The sequence below is a fragment of the Giraffa tippelskirchi genome, chromosome 9, assembly GCF_054371585.1.
Source record: "Giraffa tippelskirchi isolate mGirTip1 chromosome 9, T2T-mGirTip1v1.2.pri, whole genome shotgun sequence".
In the NCBI taxonomy this organism is placed as follows: domain Eukaryota; kingdom Metazoa; phylum Chordata; class Mammalia; order Artiodactyla; family Giraffidae; genus Giraffa; species Giraffa tippelskirchi.
Genome location: NC_137283.1, coordinates 111,792,696 through 111,812,952, shown reverse-complemented (window position 1 = coordinate 111,812,952; position 20,257 = coordinate 111,792,696). Strand labels below are relative to the sequence as shown.

The window sequence follows — 20,257 nt, the reverse complement described above, 5'->3', positions numbered from 1 at the left end:
GATCCCCACTCCCAAGCAGGTTCCCCCCCCCCCCCCGCCCCCTTTCGGTGAACTCTTTGGGACTACTGACTAACTGACTTTTTTGTCCTGTTCTACTCAGGCGGGGCAGGCAAAGGTGGTGGAGAAGAGCCCGGGAAGCTGCCAGAGCAGGCAGAGGACGAATCCCAGGTTTTGCACGGAACTGGCCACTGCAAGTGGTTCAACGTGCGAATGGGATTTGGATTCATCTCCATGATAAGCCGAGAGGGAAGCCCCTTGGATATTCCAGTCGATGTATTTGTACACCAAGTAAGCCAGACTGTGGTGTTTTTGTTTAGTTTTGTTTTTTTGCTTCCCGTCTTCACCTTTTTCTATGTGGAGGAGCTGACCTGTGGTTTTGTCAACTGACTTACAATAATGTGTCCTTCAAAATCTTCTTTAAAATCACAAGTGATTGCAGTTTTTAGGGTATGTGCATGGGCTCTTTCCTGCGTGTCTTTTCCTAAACAGAAAATGAAATCTTTGAAATTTCAATTCTGGGTGCTGGTTGACTTCAGTAATTTCCCCTCTTCTTTGCACAGCGAAATAGCTTCCGGTGTTACTGGTTACAATACATTATGTGGCTTGTGTCTGGGAAATGAGTGGGAAATGAATTAAGAAACGGTGATCATACTAAGTTAAAAAAAATACACCCGCCAATTTGTTACTGTAAGAATCTCAAGGTACCCTTATTTTAGACGCCTCTAATCACGGTAGCTTCCCCAATTATTTTATATTTGCCTGTAGTCATTTATAGATTCAAGTTAAAATAATTTGATTTCACAGTAAAATAAAGTCGGACATTGTTGATCTAGTATAGAGATGAAGAAGTGCAGGAGAGGATTTTTGGTAATCAAACATTTTAGAAATGTGCTCCGTGTAGGGCATGAGTCCAAGGATACTGTCTCTTTAAGAGACTGAACTGAAAAAGCATGTGGCCAGTGGCGGCTCTAGTTTGTGTGTTTAAAATGTACTAGTCTGCTACTTGGGGCAAATTTCCACCCTTGCTTATATTGTGTTGTAATTTTAAAAGATGCTTAAATACCAAATACGATGTCTTTTCTTCTCATTTTCAAAATTTTATCCGGAAACAAGAAAATGGATACGTCTTCCCCTTTCACTCTTCTCTTTATAGTAAAAAAGATATCTACAAGTTTGCAAGCTTGATTATTTCATCCAAAGAAGTTGGAGAAATATAAATGATCTGTAATGAATTATTCGAAGTAAAGGGATTTAAAACTAAAGAGGTTTATTTTAGCTTGACATCTAAGTTAAAAAGAATTGAATGCACGGATATCAGTCCTACAGGTTGACTAACATAGATACATGCAGGAAATACTTAGTGTTATTTGCAAAAAAATTATGTTTTGATTGATAGTATGTTGCATGTTCCTGGTAATAATTTACAACCTCCTTTCCTCCCTAAGGAATATCATCTTCAAATTAAGTATATAAACAATAGAAACATACGAAACCATTTTGTTTTGATCTGTTGTCCTGTGCTTGGTAGCTTCCTGACCTTGCTGTGTGGTGTGTTTTCCTTTCCTAAAGGCCTGGCTATCATTATTGGCTGTTTACATGTGGAAGGATCAGCATAATCTGTGAATTGAAACAGGGTTTAAATACATAAATAGAAGTCCACAGACTGGCTACTGGATTTTATGCCTCCTATTTTATATGGCAGAATGAAGCCACATTTTCTGCTTTTCTCCTCCCTACACAGAATGACTGAAATCATTGACAAATCCATTTTCTCTCAGGCTCTGGCTTTCTCCCCTTTGAACCTTCTTTAGGTTGTTAAATTGTTCTTTACAATCTCATAAATTTGTTTTATAGATGAATGAAAAAATAGTCCTTTTCTTCTTTGTCTTATCACACCTTGTTATAATTTGGTTTTCTATGTTTACCTTTTAATATATTCAAATATTAGACATTTTATTAACTGATACTAATGTTTAGAACAATGAGTCATCCAATTTTAAGCTATTTCATGGTTATATGTTGATAAGCATTCCTATATGTACCAAATTAAATGCTGTATTGCTGGAAAAGTTTTTTTAATATAAATAGTGAACAGTTTCTAGAGTACAACATAGATTATTTATATTAGACTTACTTTAATCTTCTGTTACACATTATGTATTTACTAAAGAAGAGTATTAAAATGATGTATGTGATTAAAAAATGTCTCAAATATATGTGTATTTTTCATAAGAACAGTCTGGATATATTCTTAGGAAAAAGTATGTGAAAGTCAGTAAAACTCAAGTATTAGCATTTTTGTGATGTAAGAAAAAACAGGGAAGTAATAATCTTCAAATTTAAAATTAAAAAGTGATATTTAAGAGCATTTTTTAATGGTTACAGTATTTGTATTTTAAAATATATTTATTTTCTCCAGGGAAAATTATTTTGAATCAGTTTCTTTGTTGTTTCTGGTTTTGTTTCTTCTTGACTTTGATGCCTAGGTGAAGGGGTTTCTGTCTCATATTGATAACATATAAATTGCATATAATTCATGAATAATTTTGAGGAAGGCAGGATTCCACTGATTTCAGCCAGGCAACTGCAGGTAACAATTTGATGGCCATAATGATATGTACAGGTATCATGTGAGCATCACTTTACAAAATCAGGTTGTGTTTCATAACAATTTTATAAAAGTTTTTAAGACATTTAAAAAATTATTTCTTAGCTGCCATTTTTACTGTATGAGCATTTTTGAAAGCATACTGGATTTTATGTATAATTATAAATTAGATTCTCCCCATTATATACATATTATTTTGTAATGAAAATGCATTATAGATAATTAGGAATTTTAAATGTTTAACTGCAGTGGCATCTAATTATTATTTTAAATATATGAAATAATGGAGTTTTTTGGACTGTTTAGACGTACATGTGTTACTGGAGTTTTAAAAAAGTATTCTGAAACATGTTTTTAAGAGTATATATTCAGGGAAATAAAAAAAATGATTTTAGTTACTTTAAAATAATATTTAAAAATTCATGCCAAGGAACCCAGGATATTTTTTTCTCCTTTAAAAATATTGACTTCAAAGAACTGCACATCAAAACCAATAAGTTGCTGTGAAAATTAAGAGACTATATGAATGTGTTCTTAAAATAGAGCTGGACATTTTTGGTTACATAATTCTGTTTAAAATTTGTTGGCAACAATACAGCCAAACTTTGATTTAGTTTCTATAATGTCACCAAGTCCTGAAAAATAAACCTAAGACTTATGTACTGTCCTTTCTCTATCTTCAGACTTGTTGATAAATATAATGAGACTGCTGTTTGAAGATGGTATGTGACCATTGGTTTAAAATGACTGTCTTTATTGGACTTCCTGATGTTAACTGGTGATTTAAATAATCGTATTTTTATGGATTTGTAATGAATAGATGTATTTTGACACATGTTAATAGTGAAACATTGATAGCATTCAGTATTTTTTAAAACTTAACAAAAAGGTGTAAATGTTATATTTGTGAATTTTGTCGTAGCTCTCTGTTTTAAGATGGTCCTTAAAATTTTTGATAACGATTTAGTTTGTAAATAGGATAAATTTGTAGGAATTTCTTACTTAAGCAAGCAGTGCAAAACAGAATTTTGTTTCTCAACTGAAAGAAGACTATAGATGGTTAATACAGATTTGTAAGTATAGCTTCCTACTCAGGTTATGTCAGTTATGTAAGTGCTAATAATACTCTTATCAGTTTATTATTATTAAAAAGTTTTTAAAAATTTGCATCCACCGTTAGATTGTAGAGTAACATGTTTAAATTACCTGGAAAGGTCTCTGACAACTTGTAATTTTTAATAGGACTTAATATGTGATGATATTTTTAAATGAATCACATGGTAATTAAATACTAGATCCTTTATGAAGGAGGGCAGTATTACCCAATAACTACCTGTTGATGTTATTATGTAACTTTTTCTTTATGTAGATTTTTACTTTTTTTTTAAAGTCATTATCTCAACTAATAAGATAAAATGATCATTTGAACTTTGTTTTGTCCAGAGGAAGGATAGAATCCATTCTCCTTATTACCCTCTCTACAGCTCATTTGCATAATAATATTTTCTTGCTGAGTTATATATTTGGGAGTGTTAGCCATCAACTAGGATACAAAGAATTTTTAACATAAAGATCTCATTTGCTTCACAATTTACGTAAGAATTTTTTACAAAAATGACCATCATTTAGCTATTATCTCTTAGTTGTCTTCAGTAGTATTTTAATTTGGTTCTGAAGTCTTTATTTACCTTTTAACTATTGATGTTTTCTTCTTATGCTTTCTATTTGTGATTTATAGTTTGATGTTTATGGAGAATACAAATGCCTATATTACAAAGATTTTATATATTTTCTGTTCCTTTTATTACTTTGCTCAAAAACATTTCAAAGAATAATGGAAATAGAAGAAATAAGTAATTATTACAGTATAGGATGTAAAAATATTTGGAGATGGCTAATATTTAAATATATAAAAATTGAAGTATTATACACAGTTCAACTGACGTAGAACAGAATTCATGTTTCAGTGTTTTTAGCTACACAGTTATGAACGCTGATTTACTACAGTGTGCTCATGTTTAAGGGTTTTTCATAATATTTAATTATTAATTTATTAGCCATATCACTTTTGTTATAGTTTAGTATGAAAACATTTTCCACACTCAGAATACATATGATTATTTTTATCCTTGGTGCTGTTGAGAAATGTCACCGTAAAAAAAGACATATATTTAGATTGAAATCTTGGAAATTTAAAATGTGATCATGTAACAGTTATAACTAATTTGTTAGTGAGTTATGCATGTTAACATTTTGAAAATGGTTCCTAAAACTACCAAATTTTCAAGATGAATTACCCAGTTGACCAATTCGAAAGAATCCCAAGTGAAATGCTTTATTTAATCATAAAGTCACATTTAAAGGTATTTAAATAAAAATTTTATAAGGCTTTAATCATTTTAAAAGATACTGGGTACTTTCCTTCTGGTTTTCAAATGGTGATCCATTTTCAGGACCTTTTATACTTCTAAAGTGATATTCTCATTCGGTTTAAACATGAAATGTGAATTGTGTACATAATTAAGACATTGTCTTTCCTCCTCATTTTAAGCAATATTGCTGTAACTCTTAAATATTTCCCTCTTATTTTTGATTCTCCTTTTTTAAAAGGACCATTCATAGCAAATGATGGTGATAAATTGAAGAATTGTTTTTTAAACAAATATGTTAAGTTGCAAGCCACTTACAAGTGTAGCGGAACATCTTTTAACCTATCTTTAACTCATCTCAGAGTTCTTGGGTTTCTTAAGAAGTTAAAAACTTGTTTTGTTACCTGCCCTCAATATGTTGTAAATTTTGTTGCTTTTGACACCAAGGAACCCTAATAAGGGTTTGAATTTGAATTATCTTCCTGTTCAGAAATTAAATAACTATTGCAGATAGTTTTGTATATCTTAACTGAGCAGTTTTATTGGTATTGGGAATTAAACTTACTAGTTAAAAATATGATGTACTGTAGTTTTTATTTCTAAACCAAGTATAACCTCAATAAGTAAAGTAAGGATATTTCTGATGAAAGAAACTGGAAAATTTTTACTTTAAATATGATATTTTGTAGACTTGGTTTGGAACTTAATGTTAAGAAATTTCTCCCTTGGAAGTTCAACTTGTTCAGTATGTAGTATGGCATTGTAATATACAGTCTGTAAGAAACAAATTATTTGTATTCTTCTCTAAAATAATTTGGTAACATTTTCTCATAATCAGAAAAATTGATAACAGTAATATGTTAAAAAACAAATTGTAGATTAGTGGGAGTACATGTAGAAATGACGTTTTGAAGAGTATCAGTTGAGTAACAAAAGTTTTCATTGTGTTGCATTTTGATACATCAGGATTAATCTTATCTTCTATCTGGCAATAAATTAGAAGATTATCTGATGATCGCCCCCCTTCCTATATCTAAATTTTGACAGTTTAGAAATACTGTCTCAAATAAGTTTTTTAGATAATTGGTAGCTTTAGTCTTATATTTCTTTCTATAATCAACCATAAATTGGAATAAAAATACCTAACTTTTGGTGGGTTTTGAAGACTAGAGCTCTGTTGTATAAACTGCCTAGCAAGTATGTGTTGGCTAAATAAACTAAAATGTAAACTAGTCTTTACCACGATAAAATCTTGAGTAAGTTATGTATATGATATATAACTCAATAGTATATATTTGTGGTCAAAAATTAAATTGGTATCTTTTATGTGTTCTCTGTCAAATTAGACAACATGTATTGCATAATATGATAGCTTAATTTTAATGACAGAGAACTATAAGTCTTATCATTATAATTTTATGGTATACAATATGGTTTAATATTGTTTAACACATCAGTATATAAACTGAGACTTGGACTTAATTTTGTGATGTTTTTGTTTTACTGCTAATGGTTCGTTATATCGTGAGGTTTTACCTGTGTATTCAGGTATACATATTCAGTTTGTATATTCTTCAGTGTAAGCTAAGGAGAAGATATGAAATATTGTCTTCAATAGACCTACTGTGATCATTTAATACCTATTGCTCTATTAATAATTATTTAATCCTCATGAGATAGAATGGTATAGAGTCTGGTCAAATAGATCAGTGTTCAAATCCCAGTTTATTATGTTTGTAGGGCAAGTAAGTTACCCTGTCAGTGTTTCAGTATCTTACAAAGGAGGGGACAAGAACGTACCACATTTGTATAGGGTTATTATGAGGATTAAATGTTATTACATAGGTAAAGCATTGAACACAGAGCTGGACTCATAAGGACTCAGCAGTGTCTGTACATAGTTATTTTTACAAAGGAGATGTCATGTGGTAGAGTGAGGGAGAAAATACCAGAAAGGAAGGTTTGAGTTTGACTGTGCCACTTGGTGGAGTTCTTTCTTTTGGCTAGTTGCTTCCAAGGAGCTTCAGTATTCTCATGGGTAAATGTGGAAATAATAACTTCAGTCTCTATTTTTGAGGGATGGGGTAAGGGTCAACTGAGGTAGCATACATGAAAATCATTTAAGAATTCTAATGATCCAGGTTTAGTTTTAGTCTTTATTTCAAGCACTGTATTTTTAGTAACACTTTCACCAAATAAATCATTGTCAGAATTTTCAAAAGATACTAAGCTCGTGTCAATTTTTTTTGCCTTGTCAACTTGAGGTATAATTTATATAGAATACAGTTCACCAAAGTTAAGTATAAAATGAGACGAGTTTTTACACATTGTGTAACCACCACCACTGTCATGATACAGAACATTTCATCACCCCAAACAGATCCCCTGTGCCCATCTGTAGTCATCCTTGAAGAAGAAAGGCTCAGTTTTCCTGTATGATATTGATGTCATATTAACTAGTTAACTGCCCTGTTTTCTTTTACCTTTGTGTCTTTAGCTATAAACAACAATCCAGTATCCTTTATGAAATACATTCCACACTTATTTTATGTTCTTTGTTTGTTTTTTATTTCTGCTTGCCAGTGACCTTTTCCCCACCAGTAGTTTCTGTGCTTGTGAAAGTAAGATTAATTAGTATACATTTCACTAATCTTCCATCTTAATTTCATTTATCCTAACGGTACTTTTTCACACACATAAACTGCTTGCCTGAAGGACATAATTAAGCTTATTGATATTCATATTTCTTGTCAGAAATTTAATGGATTTCTTTCTCAACTGAGTTTTTGTATAGATATTCTTAGAGTTTTAAATCGGCAAGATGGCTGTATCTAAACACTAACTTTTAAGAAAATGGTTACTCTAAGAAAAACCTATGGTTCAGTAGTTTATCTCTTCAACTGTTTTTTTAACTGATCACATACTAAGTGTAAAGCATTATTGGGTGATAGACTTAATAAGAGTTTTGCTCTCCAGATTGCTTGCTGTATGTTCTTCCTATTTTCTTCCTTTTAGCAAACTTCTTAATAAGATTTTTCCAATTAATTCACATTCTTTTCATACATGATATGGAGCAGAGACTCATTTTCCCATGTACTATTCACTTTCTTTTTACAAAGTTTAATTGTGCTCCTCTACCCGTAATTTGGGGATAATTATGATGAAAAAAAATGTTTGTTTTTAAACTTCTGAACTAAATGCAATGATTTCTCACAATCATTCTCATTCTCATAAGTCTTATATAGTTTTCAGATTTCATGTATAGAAACTAAACTATCTTTAGTATTGCTGAGAATCAAGTTATTTTATTGTGCTATTAATAATATGCTTAATTTTTTACCAATTTTCGTTATAAGACACTTAAAAATCAAACCCCACTGAAATTTATTACCTTTGTTAATCTTAAAGGTAGCTTATATTTTAAAATCTTGTATGTTTGCTAATAGCTAAAATATTTATTGTTTTATTCTATATTATATAAATACTCCTTGTTAATTTCAAATTAATTGTACTTTGGCCTTCATCTGTTCATGAACATTTCTTAAGCTCTGTAAGCAATTCCCTAAGTAATTATTGATAGAGACTAGAACGTTCCTAGCTACTATAATTTCTAAATTTTTTTTAATCTTAGCATGTTTTCTTTCAAATGAATTATCTTTATCTTTAATTCAGTCTGTAACAGAAGTGTGACAACACAGGTTATATCTATCACTTTAAATACTTAATAGATCATTGATGTGTTGTAAAGCTTGGAATTCTATCAACTTATCTCTGAAGCTCAGATTTTTATAACGCATCATTTTGCTTACAATATGGCAACACTGGTGCTTGGAAACTAATTCCACTTTTCGGCAACTCCTTTAAATAGATTAAATGATACTAGAGACACGTACCTAACACAGTTAAGTGTAAGCCATACATTTAAAAAGATAAATGAATAAATCTTTTTCAATTTTAACAGAAAAAACAAAAAGCTTCTCCTTTAAGATTGGTTAAACTATGAGTCAGAAATGTAATCACAGTCTTGACCTCACTTTTTTTTTTTTTAAGCTCTCTAATTAAAATTTTTAGTTGAATACTAAATCTCAGGGCAGTTGGATTTGCATGTTTGCCCCTTTCACTGTTTCCTCCCCCATGCCATTGAAGAATTTTGAATGGGGAGGAATTTGCGCCCTTTGGCTCAGGTTGCAGACCCACTTGATCAAGCCAGAGAAGCCAGGGTCAGAACTATTCATTGCTTATCTTTTCCTTGGGCCACTTGTAAATCCTGCCTTTCTGCTCTGCAAAAAATCTCTTTATATTAGACTTATAATAAAGTCTGGAGAATGAAAATAAACCTAATAGTTGATGCTTGATTGTGAATCCACATGGGTTAATTTCACTTTTTTTGAAGTTTTTCATGGCATTACAGCTTATTTGATGTACATAATTTTGTTTAAATGCATGCTATTTCATTAGACACCAGAAAAGTATCCTCTTGGTAGTGAAAGTATGATAGATAATATTATATCTCAGGTTGAGATTTAACACCCTTGAAATGTAGTAATTACTGTTAAGTAAGTTAAATTAGTTAATTTGAATTAGATCTATAAAAAGCCCCAAAGTATTTTGTTTTGAAGTGCTTAATTTCTAGCATGTATGCTGACACTTAAAATTTGCCTGAATCAATTATAGCACAAGTTTATCAACTGTATCAATAATGGTGTAAAGACTTTAAATATAGACCCAGGTTTAAACAAACACAAAACACTTTGTTCTTATCTCAGCATCCCTTAAAAGTATACAGCTCTGGTTCAAGACCTCAGGACCACCCATCACCCTGGACATTGGATACTCCTATTTATTCAAGAAGCTTGTGAAGTATCTGTGTGTCAGTGGGGGGATGGTGTGTGTATCTGTGTAGGGAATCACAGTTAGGTGCTTTTAGCCCAACAAAACAGCACCGTTGTTTATAAACTGAATTACGTCTCCGTAGAATTTTCTTGTTGTAAAAACCTAATTTACATTAAATATGTGTTATTTTACGCAAGTGCTGGTTGCAGTTTTCACATTTTTGATGCTTTCAGAAGGTTAGAGTGGGCGTCCATTAAGATTAACCTCAATCCATTACAGCTTTTTGGCTTGCAGGCCCCACCCATTGGCCTTGGATAGCTAATACCGAGCTTTTGTTTCTTCCTGTAGAAAGGAAAGGAAAGAAAACTGTTCTTTCTTTCTCATTGTGTAAGTCATGTGACTTCCCTATTAGTTAGTTACAGAGTTGAAATGAATCTCAAAATACATAAGATATCAAAGGTTATGTGAAATATTTATTGAAATGTGCCCCTTATTTAATTCCTGTGTTTTATGCACTAAAATATTTGTTTTGAATAACGATACCTTATTTTACATCCATGCAGTTTTTTAGGAAGCCAAAAAGATAACTAAATAGATTTAAAAAAGAATACCGATCTTTTTATCTATATCATGGTAATTGCTTAGTGTACTCATTTTTCTCTCAGTTATCTTGTAGCATCATTTGAGGTTTCTAAACTGTAGCTTATTTCTCAGAACTCACAGTGTGAAAAAAGTAGGAGTGGTATTTGGGATGATTTTAGCAAGGAAAATTTGCTGGTAGCAAAAAAGAAATGTGTTACAGGACTGCATGTAAATACAAGAAGGAACTAATTGGGTATATTTCTTTTTGCTCCTCTTCTCTCTCACCTCTCTATAATAGTAAGCAGTGTAGCTAGCTGTTGGAAAATGCCATCCAGCTCTTAGAATATTTTCGTTGATGTTTAGTCTCAATTTGATGATTTAGTCATGATGTTACAATTTACTATTAAATTTTTAATCTTTAAAGTTATGTTAATCTGTTTTTAAGCTGTTTTCCCAAACTTTTAAAATCTATTTTAGTAAACAGTAGACCTATCCTCAAATAATAAATAAAATATTTTTAAAAACAATAGTTCTAAAAGAAGTATCCTGTCAGTGATTTTTAAAATATGGTGTTCTTTGAGAGTGATATTTCCCTGCAAATAAGTATTTTTAAGACTTCTAAGAAGAATGCTTCTCTGTGTTAAAATCCTGTATGCATTTTTATTTAAAATGTGTTTCAATAAAATACGTTCTTACATAAAAGCATTTTTTCTTACATTTTGTCATAGTCTAATAGATAAAAAAAGGCAATGATATTTAATGCTATGATTTTGCTATTATCCAAAGTTATTTGGTTAGTTAAGATTTTTTTAATATGAAAATTTTGTGAAGTTATGTAGAAAAACTACTTAAGTTGAACAATACTGGATTATCAGTTTGTAAATAACCAGGATCTGGTTTAAAGTCAGTAATGTGCTAGTTCATGTTTTCATTGGCATTAAAATTCATAGTAAGTGATTTATTTTGCATGTGCTTTACAACTGAATATTTGAACTTCCAATTATTTCATTAATGTTACTTGTAAATATTTGTTGATACTTATTTAATGTTTATAAATTGCCAGCAAAATTTTCCTTTGAGAAAAGGTTTAAGATACTAAATCTTTCAAATTTGTGATACTCCTTTATTTACCATTTGGATAACAGTATTCATAAAACACCAACAATCTATTTTTAAGTATTTGTATCAGTGCTGGCATTTTTTGGTTGAAATAATCCATTTAGTATCTTAGTGTCGCTCTGAATTTAACATAAAAGATTAAGAAATAAAGACTAGTTAAAAAAAGATTACTACCAGGATTTTTGTGTAACATGCTTTTTTTAAACTTTGATATCAAAAAGTGAAAAGTTGGGTGCTTTACCCTTTATCATTTATTTTCCTCCTGCTAAAGTTTTCTTTAACTTGTGTGGAGAAATGTTATTTTTAAGTGAATTTAGATGACTCTAAGTCTCTTCATGTTCAGTCAGAAGTATTAATACAAGGTTTATTTGTGGGGAGTAATACCACCTGGGATATTGCTACTTGTTTTCATGAGGGTTATTGTAAATATATGATTGATGAATCACTTGATTTCTGGACTTTTTTCTCCTAAAATAAACTTTATAGTAAATGGGAAATGATTTTTCAAATTGTTGAAATATCTGAAGGTCCAAGTAAACAGGGATATTTGTTTCAATACACGTTCTTTGAGGTATTTTCTTTTAAAGATATTCTAATATAAAAAAGTCTTAATATGTAACCTTTGGGAAGTTGTCTTGTTAGTTTTTGACCACTTTTCCTGATTCTCTGCCTTTATTTGTAAAGTATCTGGTCACTGTTAAGTCATTAATATTCCTGAAGGTAATCCATAATTCCCTATGAGATTCAGTGTTGAACATGTATTCAATTATTCTGCTTTACAAAATTCAAACGATTTTTTTCAATATCTCCTAAGACATAGGATAATGTCTTCAGAGTAAGATTTTGACAGAACAGAATTCATTATTTTGATACACATGTATAGATTTCCATTTTTAGCTATAAATTGAAAAAAGAAGTTACCTCAATTATTAAAGTATTATGTTGTTCCAAAATGATTCCCTGCCCTAACATTATCATTTGCTGTGCCACCAGGAATTATTACTGCCTTAAGTGGTCTCTCTTTAGTGTCCGCCTCCCTTTTCCCCTCCCCCACCCCCCTTCGGGAAGGAAGCCTGGGGCCCTGGCTCTAGAGATACCAGGAAAAGCAATCACTCAGCAGAAAGTGTCTGTCTTTAGCAGAAGTATCATCCCTTGGAGAAGCATGTAGTTGAGAAGAGGTTAACAGATTAATTAGAGTTTATCAAATTTACTTTACATTCATTTAGAATACATTTTTGGTACAGCTGAATATTGTGGTGTTATGAAAAAAGAAGTCAACTTTTTCTGTTTCAGGCATTAGCAAAGTCAAATTTAGTCCTTCACCACTTTCCTTTCTTAGCTTCGATTAAATCTTTTATACTGTTGCTAAAGGGTGTTGCCAGTGGTTTTCCTTACTTTGAAGAAGAGAGTGAGTTCTGAATGAAAACCATGAGTGGTTAGGTAATTTTAACATTTCTCAACACTTACTGATTATTTGAAGTATTTTCCTAAATTTCCGAAAGAAAGTATATATGAAATGTTTCACTCAGTGTCAGTTGTCATCTAAAGATAATGTTTGTATGTCTAGCGCATTTTTGCCTAGAAGGCTTTTTAAACCACAGACTGACTCATAAAGTAGGCTAACAGTGAAAATAAACTGATACTGATAGATCTAGAAACGTTTTAATTATTTGCTTCCTTAGATTGTTCATAAAGTGCTTTTTTTGTTGGTTTCAGGATGAGTAAGGAAATGCAGATTTAGTAGGGTGAACACTGTAAATTTTGGCATAAGCTTGCTGAAGGGCCCAAGTTTCTTTGTGCTGTAGATACTTGTGCCAGCGTTTCTTCACCTTAAAGGGCAATCCCTTTTCTTAGCTCCACATGTGTTTAAGTCTCTCATACTTTTGACTCTTTGAAAAAATTAAGAGCATGGCCATGGAATCTCACAATGAACTTAAAGAAGATTTTGGAAGTTATAGTTCATGTCTGAAAGATAAAAATAAATAATATAATAAATAATATTGTGTAATACTTAAGTTTTATAGAGTAAATCAAAGATGTTTTGAAATTTTTGAATGTTTACTGAAAGGGCAAATATAAAAGTAAAATTTCATGCCTATTTCAAATAATGTAAAAATGATGAGTCTAAGTAAAATTTTGGTAGAATACCTTGAAAAAGACAGTTAGAATATAATCATATATTCCTTTCTGTTAGTCTAGCCCCTCTCCAGATCAACAGACATTTGTATTTGGTTTGTTCTAGCCACTGCTGATGCTAAGTTCCCACTACTACCATTTCCTGGGGATAGATCCCAGTTTACCATCATTGACCCTGTCTTCCCATCATCCAGACTCCCCTGTATCAAGGCTTCTGTTCGGCCAACACAAGAGACCATTCAGCTACAGCCAATCAGTATTGTAGCAATGACAGTGATTATGACATCAATAACAACAGAATGATAATAGTATCATGTAATTTTATTGTGTTTGCATGTGCAGGGTACCATGCTAAGTGTTTTATATCCATTAAATTTTTGCAAGTCTGAAAGATAGTTACTATTATTGTCTCATATTTACAGATGAAAAAAATGATCTTAGAATTGGCTAATTTACACAGTTGACTCCAGAGCGGTGCTTGTGACTCTTTGGGTTCCAGCCACATTTTTAGCTGTTTTAGTTTTATATTGATGTGCTTATCTTATGCTAAGTGCTTCAGTTTCAATTGTGAGCCACAAGCAGACAGGGATTCTAATTCTGACTTCACGAATTTAAAAACAGTAGCAGAGACAGACAATCAGACCACATAAATGAAAGTAAAATAAAAACCACAATGAGTGCCTTGAAGAAAAGGTACATGGTCCTGTGAGTATATAATTGTGAGGGCTCTAACCTAGTTTCAGGGTCAGGATGACTACTTTGGGGTAGTAAATTTGTGATGAGAGTAGAAAAATTAGTAGATAATGAATAAGGGAAAGAATATTCCAGCAGAGGAAGGGAGAATATAGAGAGGCAGGAGGGAAAATGAACGTTAGCTTTACAATGTGTTAGGATTAAAAGATCAGTAATATCCTGTCCCTGTCTTTAAGAAGCTTGTAGTTAGAGGCATGTGTATATATGTGTGTGTTGTGTGTGTGACCAGTGGTTACCACAGAGTGATAAGTGCTAGGATAAGAGCATTAAGGCATTGCCTGTGCTTTTAGTAGTGAGAAAAGCTTGATGAAAGAAGAGGCCATTTGAGATTTGCTGTGGAAATACCTAGGAACTTCGTAGCCTGGGAAGGCATTTCGCATCATACTTGTGCAGAGATGAGAAGTGAAAGAGCCTCTGCAGGCCATTGTGTAGGTAGAGTGCCAGATGCCTGCTGGGTGGAAGGAATAGGCAAAGGGCACAGTGGAACTATGCTGGAGGATGAAACTCTCAGGCCTGGGTAGGCCAGCTAGAGATCAGACAGGTTTATCCATTGGTCCTTACCTGAAACATTGCTATTTATGAATTTCTTTAAAGTACTCCTGCCCCCCCCAAAGCTTCATTGGCTATTTGTTTTTACATAGAATTTAGATTTTTTAGCTAGGCATTCCAACTCTTCATGACCTGATTGAATCTACTTTTACAGTCTTTCTTGTCATACTTATTTAAATTGTTGTCTTTGTCATGTCACAAGCCTGTATGTCTTTGCCTCTTCCTCTTGGCACAGACAATACTGTCTTTCCCCTAAATTCCTTCCTACATTTGCTTTTGGAAATTCTTGCCATCTTTGAAAATCCAGCCCCAAGTTCAGATCCTTCTTTTGCTGAAAACTTTCCTCATCATTCTAGCTAGAATTGCTTGCTTACTTCTTATAAACTTCAAAACTCTGTTTGTCACAGATTGTCTTCTGTTAAGTTTTGTTGTGTCTCCCACTAAATTATAAATAAACTCTTGAGTGGAATTGTCTTACCAAATTTTGTATTTCATGCAGTATAATGCTTTTCATAATTCATACACAAAAATATTTCTTGAACATTAAGAAAGTGTAATACATTAGGAACATTTCCCCTATCTTCCATTGAATAAAAGATATGGATGTTATTCAAGAGAACATATGTAAACTCTTCTTTAAGAAAACCTAGTGTTCAACTTATATTTGCTGCTGCTGCTGCTAAGTCGCTTCAGTCGTGTCTGACTCTGTGAGACCCCATAGATGGCAGCCCACCAGGCTCCGCTGTCCCTGGGATTCTCCAGGCAAGAACACTGGAATGGGTTGCCATTTCCTTCTCTAATGCATGAAAATGAAAAGTGAAAGTGAAGTCGCTCAGTCGTGTCCGACTTTTTAGTGACCCCATGGACTGCAACCTACCAGGCTCCTCCGTCCATGGGATTTTCCAGGCAAGAGTACTGGAGTGGGGTGCCATTGCCTTCTCCGCAACTTATATTTACTTCCCTTTTAATGTCACTCTTACAAGTTCATTATGCATCAATTTATACATGGTAAACTCTGCTTTTGTGGGCCCAGAACATTTTGGGGCTTCTGCCACTCTCTTTTTTTAGCAGAAAAGATGGTGGATTCTGTGCTGCATTTATTGCCACAGTTTATTGCTAAGTCTAAAATATCTGCAGTATATTGGAGGGGACGGACCTGCATGTTTCATTCTCTATTTAAGTCCGGAGAGCTTGAACTTTATTCTTTTTCCTTGGGTAAAACTTCCACCGGTTCCTTTCATGTATACTGATTTCCAGTCTGGAGGACATGCCTTTCTCACTTCTCCCTATCTCAAACATTCACCAAAGTGCTTTAGTTGGCTAAGAAAAGTTAGTGTCATTTCTGACTCATGTCTCTTCTTTATCCTTCATGTCCAACCAGTAATTGTTGTTGCTGCTTTTATAATCTCAAAATGTCACACAACTTCCTATCATCTGTACTTGAGATCTTAATGATCAGAACCTAGTCTTGATTAGCTACCTAGGTTTCATACCTAAAAGAACAAAGACCTGAAAGTTAGGCAAATCAGAGAAAGAAGCTTTGGAATTAGACAGGCATAAGATAAGATGTTGAGGTCTTTCTTCCATTGGTTAGCTTCTGCAAGTAGATCGCTTTCCAGAGAGGACTTGGTGGTAGGCAGTCTTCACTGGGACTTAGCTCCATCAGTTCATTCAACAGATTGAACACCTAGTATGTGAGATATAACAATGAGCAGAAGATGAACAAAAATACCTTTTTTATGCACTAACTCTTATTCCCTTACCTTTTGTTTATCTTCTGTTTTCACTAAAAAATAGGGACACAGACCAACAATACTCGGTACAAAATACGGTATCTCTAAGAAATTCCAGAGTGATATTTGAACTCTGGAAAACAATCTCAGGAGAATTGGCACATGTGCATTAAAAAAGGTTTTATTTTGATAGAAAAGAAAAAAATAAAAACACATATGAGATGATGTCTGTAAGTCTGAATTAATTATACTTTGAGGTACATATAGTATTATTCTTAATAAAGAGTAGAGGTTAATGATTCACAGCAGGATTTCTCAATCTCAGCACTTTGGGCCAAGTTGGAGCTTTTGGGCCAGATAATTCTTCGTTGTGAGAGGTTATCCTTTGCTTTATAGACTATGTAGCAGTATCTCTGACCTCTATCGACTAGATACCAGGAACACACCTCCCCAGTTGCATTAACCAAAAACATCTCTCATCATTGCCAAATGTCCCCTGGAGGACAAAATTGCCCCTATTTGAGAACCTCTGATTAAATAACTTTGTTAAGTGCTTTACTAAATATCTAACGTTTCATAATTATTATCTGTAGTCTTTTGTTTATACAGAATTAGTCTAAATGATTTTAGAGGGCCTGAACATTTGGGATAAGACCAGTAAATTCATATTTAAATAACAGTATGAACTGAAAGCTAAGTATGAAACATTCTAACATTTTATTTTCAGAATGTCATATTGTATCATTCTGATGATAAATGTCATATATGTTGACTATGGGAAATTTAGACAAAGGAAAATATAATAAGAATCACCCATTATCCTACCATCCAGAGCTAACCACTGCATACCTTTCATTTATTTTTTTATGCTATTTACTGAAAAAAAAATTTTTTTTTGCAAATGGGGAAAATAACTTTCAATTGTCAAATTACTGCCAATTTAAATTAGAGAAATTTTAAACTAATTATAATAGGAAAATAAATTTATAAATTAATATAGAAAATTTTGTCATCTGGGAAAATTCAATAAAAAATCAATGGCATATTAATATGTCTTAATTTTTGCATGCTAAATTAGAAAGTATTGATATGTTCTATTTATTTTGTATAAAAATTTAGATTGTCTTTATTAAATCGTTAACTAGTTTTCAGTTTCATAGGCAAGTTAATGTTTTTTTCCTCTAGCTGATGTGAAATTCAATTCTGCTAATTACATTTAGAGATGACCTTCATTTTAAAATATACTATTTGAAATTCTGTAATTTTATATCTTAAATTTTTTAAGTAAAATTCCATGAAAGAATCGTTATTAAAATTTATCAATTTGTACAAGCTTTGATAATATATATATATATATAACTAAAGCATATTAAGTACCTTGTTAGTGTTATGTGCAGTTGAGAGAAGGTGAGTTTTTATTTCTTTTAGAAAGGAAGATGTTTGGCCACAGAGCAAAGAGTAAAAAAACATTCTTGGCAGGAAAATTAATGCAGATAGTCAAAGGTAAAAACCGTCCTTATTTTGAGTTTGAAAATTTTTATATATGACATAGGGAGTTCTTCCCTGGAGCCCCTCTCAACTTGAAATTCCCAATTTGGTTTCAAAGATGCACAAAAGTATATATTCCTTTTTTATTCTCAGAAGATCACATGCTGACCTAGTTTTCAGTGGCAAATAAATATACTTTAGGTCTGTCTCGCACTATAGGAATTAAAAACCTATATTAAAGGAACCTATATTAATTTTCACTTAATATGAAAGGAAATAGCCTTTATTGTACCCTTGTTAAATGTTTGTTTCTCAACAGCAATTGATTCATTATCTGCTCATCCATGTATTTGGTAGCTGTCACCCATGTATCTTTAATCATTGAGATTCCCCTTCTACACTCAGATTGGATTAACATTTTCATATTGTGTGCACTTAAATTGTTGGCTAGGCTACTCATTTTCTCAATACAACCACGAGGAACAGTTATGATGAGAAATCTAATGTCCATCCTTAGTCTAATGTCAGTAATTTTGTTCTTACCATATATTCAAAGGTACGCCTGTTGCTATCAGTTTCTGCTATGGATTTCATGCTGTAAATTTTCTCTTGTCTCCTGGATATTTGGCCCATTCTCAAGATAAATGCTAATCACAATGGAGGTTGGACTTCACAGTAGGTTCAGGAACATCTTATTTTATTTTATTTTATTTTTTTATTTTTTTATTTTTATTTTTTTTTGGGGGGGAACATCTTATTTTAGCTAGTAAAACAAAAGCACCACAAAGGATCCTGGATATATTCTTTCTCACTTTAAAATTCACCTTAGCCTTTGTTTTCTTTGTGCTATTATTTTCCCCATCTCTTCTAAAATACTGCTGTTTTGAAATCTTTCACTCATTTTGCTCCTCTCACCGTGTTGTGTGTGTGTTTCTCCTCTTGCTCAATTTCCACCCCCACTCTCTCTTCCTGGTGTAAAGAGCTTCTGTAGGAAATTGATAATCGGTGTCTTTCTGCTTCAAAGTCTTTAACACATGGAGCTGGCTGCTAAGAGAAATTGACCAGGTTCCTGTGATCCTTGTCAGTTTCTCTGATTAATCAATTTTTCTTTACTGGAGAAGCTGCTTTTAACAAAAGAAAACTAGCTTGTAATTTCAATCATTTGCCCATTGCTACCAAGCTTCTATCTATCTATCACTTTAGCTTTTTATTATAAACTTTTAAATCTTGGCTTTCAGTTACCTCATTTATACTGGAGGATGCACAGCCAATTTCATTTAATTCATACATCCTTGACAATTACAGCTAATTTTAATACTTGCACAATTTAATTTGTAATGCTGCTTCCTATTCAGAAGGGAATGATTGCAAATCAAAATGAGTGCATTTCTTTCCTAACTCTTGTTGACTTTCCTACAAAACCAAGGCAAAGCACTTCCAAAGCACTTAAAAGAAAATCATGCTGTCATAGAAACTAATGCAGTGAGATCTAGAGAAACCAGGGAGAGTTACTATATTGCTTTTTCTTTAATAGAGGTATTTCTTTAAACATGTCAAGTACTATTATACTTAGATACAGAGTTAAAAGAATTTGTCTTTAGGTCATGGGCAAGTTTGAGCTGCCAGTTAGCCTGATAATAAGGTTTATAAGATCTGATGAGAAAATTTACAAAATGACCAAAATGTATTTGGATTATTCCTTAGGCATTATATAAAGGTGTTTACACATAGTGATATTAGATATAGACAAGACTATTCCTAGGAAGGAGTTAATTTGAATGACTTCAGGCCCAGTGGTGAGATTGAATGATGTCTCCAAAGCATGTTTTGCAAATGAGTATTCTATGGTGTTTTGGTAAGTGTTCCCTGAAAGGGAAAAAAAGTCCTTACTCATTTTTTGGGAAATTCTTGGTTACACAAAGTTCAGCCAGTTTATTCATTTAATATATGACTTTTCAATGCCATATTATACTTAAGTATGCTATCAGCCTCTAAGATAAAGATGCAGATTATGATATTTTACATACTTGAACATTGACACCTTGGTGGTACTCTTTTTTTTTTTTTTTCTTTTAAAGAAGCATCTC

General features: G+C 32.4%; 1 protein-coding gene and 1 long non-coding RNA gene across 6 annotated transcripts in view; one reads left to right on the top strand and one right to left on the bottom strand.

The window, feature by feature from the left end:
* LIN28B (lin-28 RNA binding posttranscriptional regulator B) overlaps positions 1-20,257 on the top strand; it is a 138,467-nt gene that overhangs the window by 17,484 nt on the left and 100,726 nt on the right. For all 5 annotated transcript variants that reach the window (XM_081529358.1, XM_081529356.1, XM_081529360.1 and 2 more), the window contains one exon: positions 101-288. In XM_081529358.1, coding sequence (XP_081385484.1) covers positions 101-288 — 188 coding nt within the window. The remainder of the gene's footprint in view (positions 1-100; positions 289-20,257) is intronic.
* On the bottom strand, positions 13,160-13,908 carry LOC145520484 (uncharacterized). The gene is made up of 2 exons (XR_014064500.1): positions 13,812-13,908; positions 13,160-13,476 (listed from the first exon to the last, which is right to left on the bottom strand). It is a non-coding gene; the product is annotated as an uncharacterized LOC145520484 (long non-coding RNA).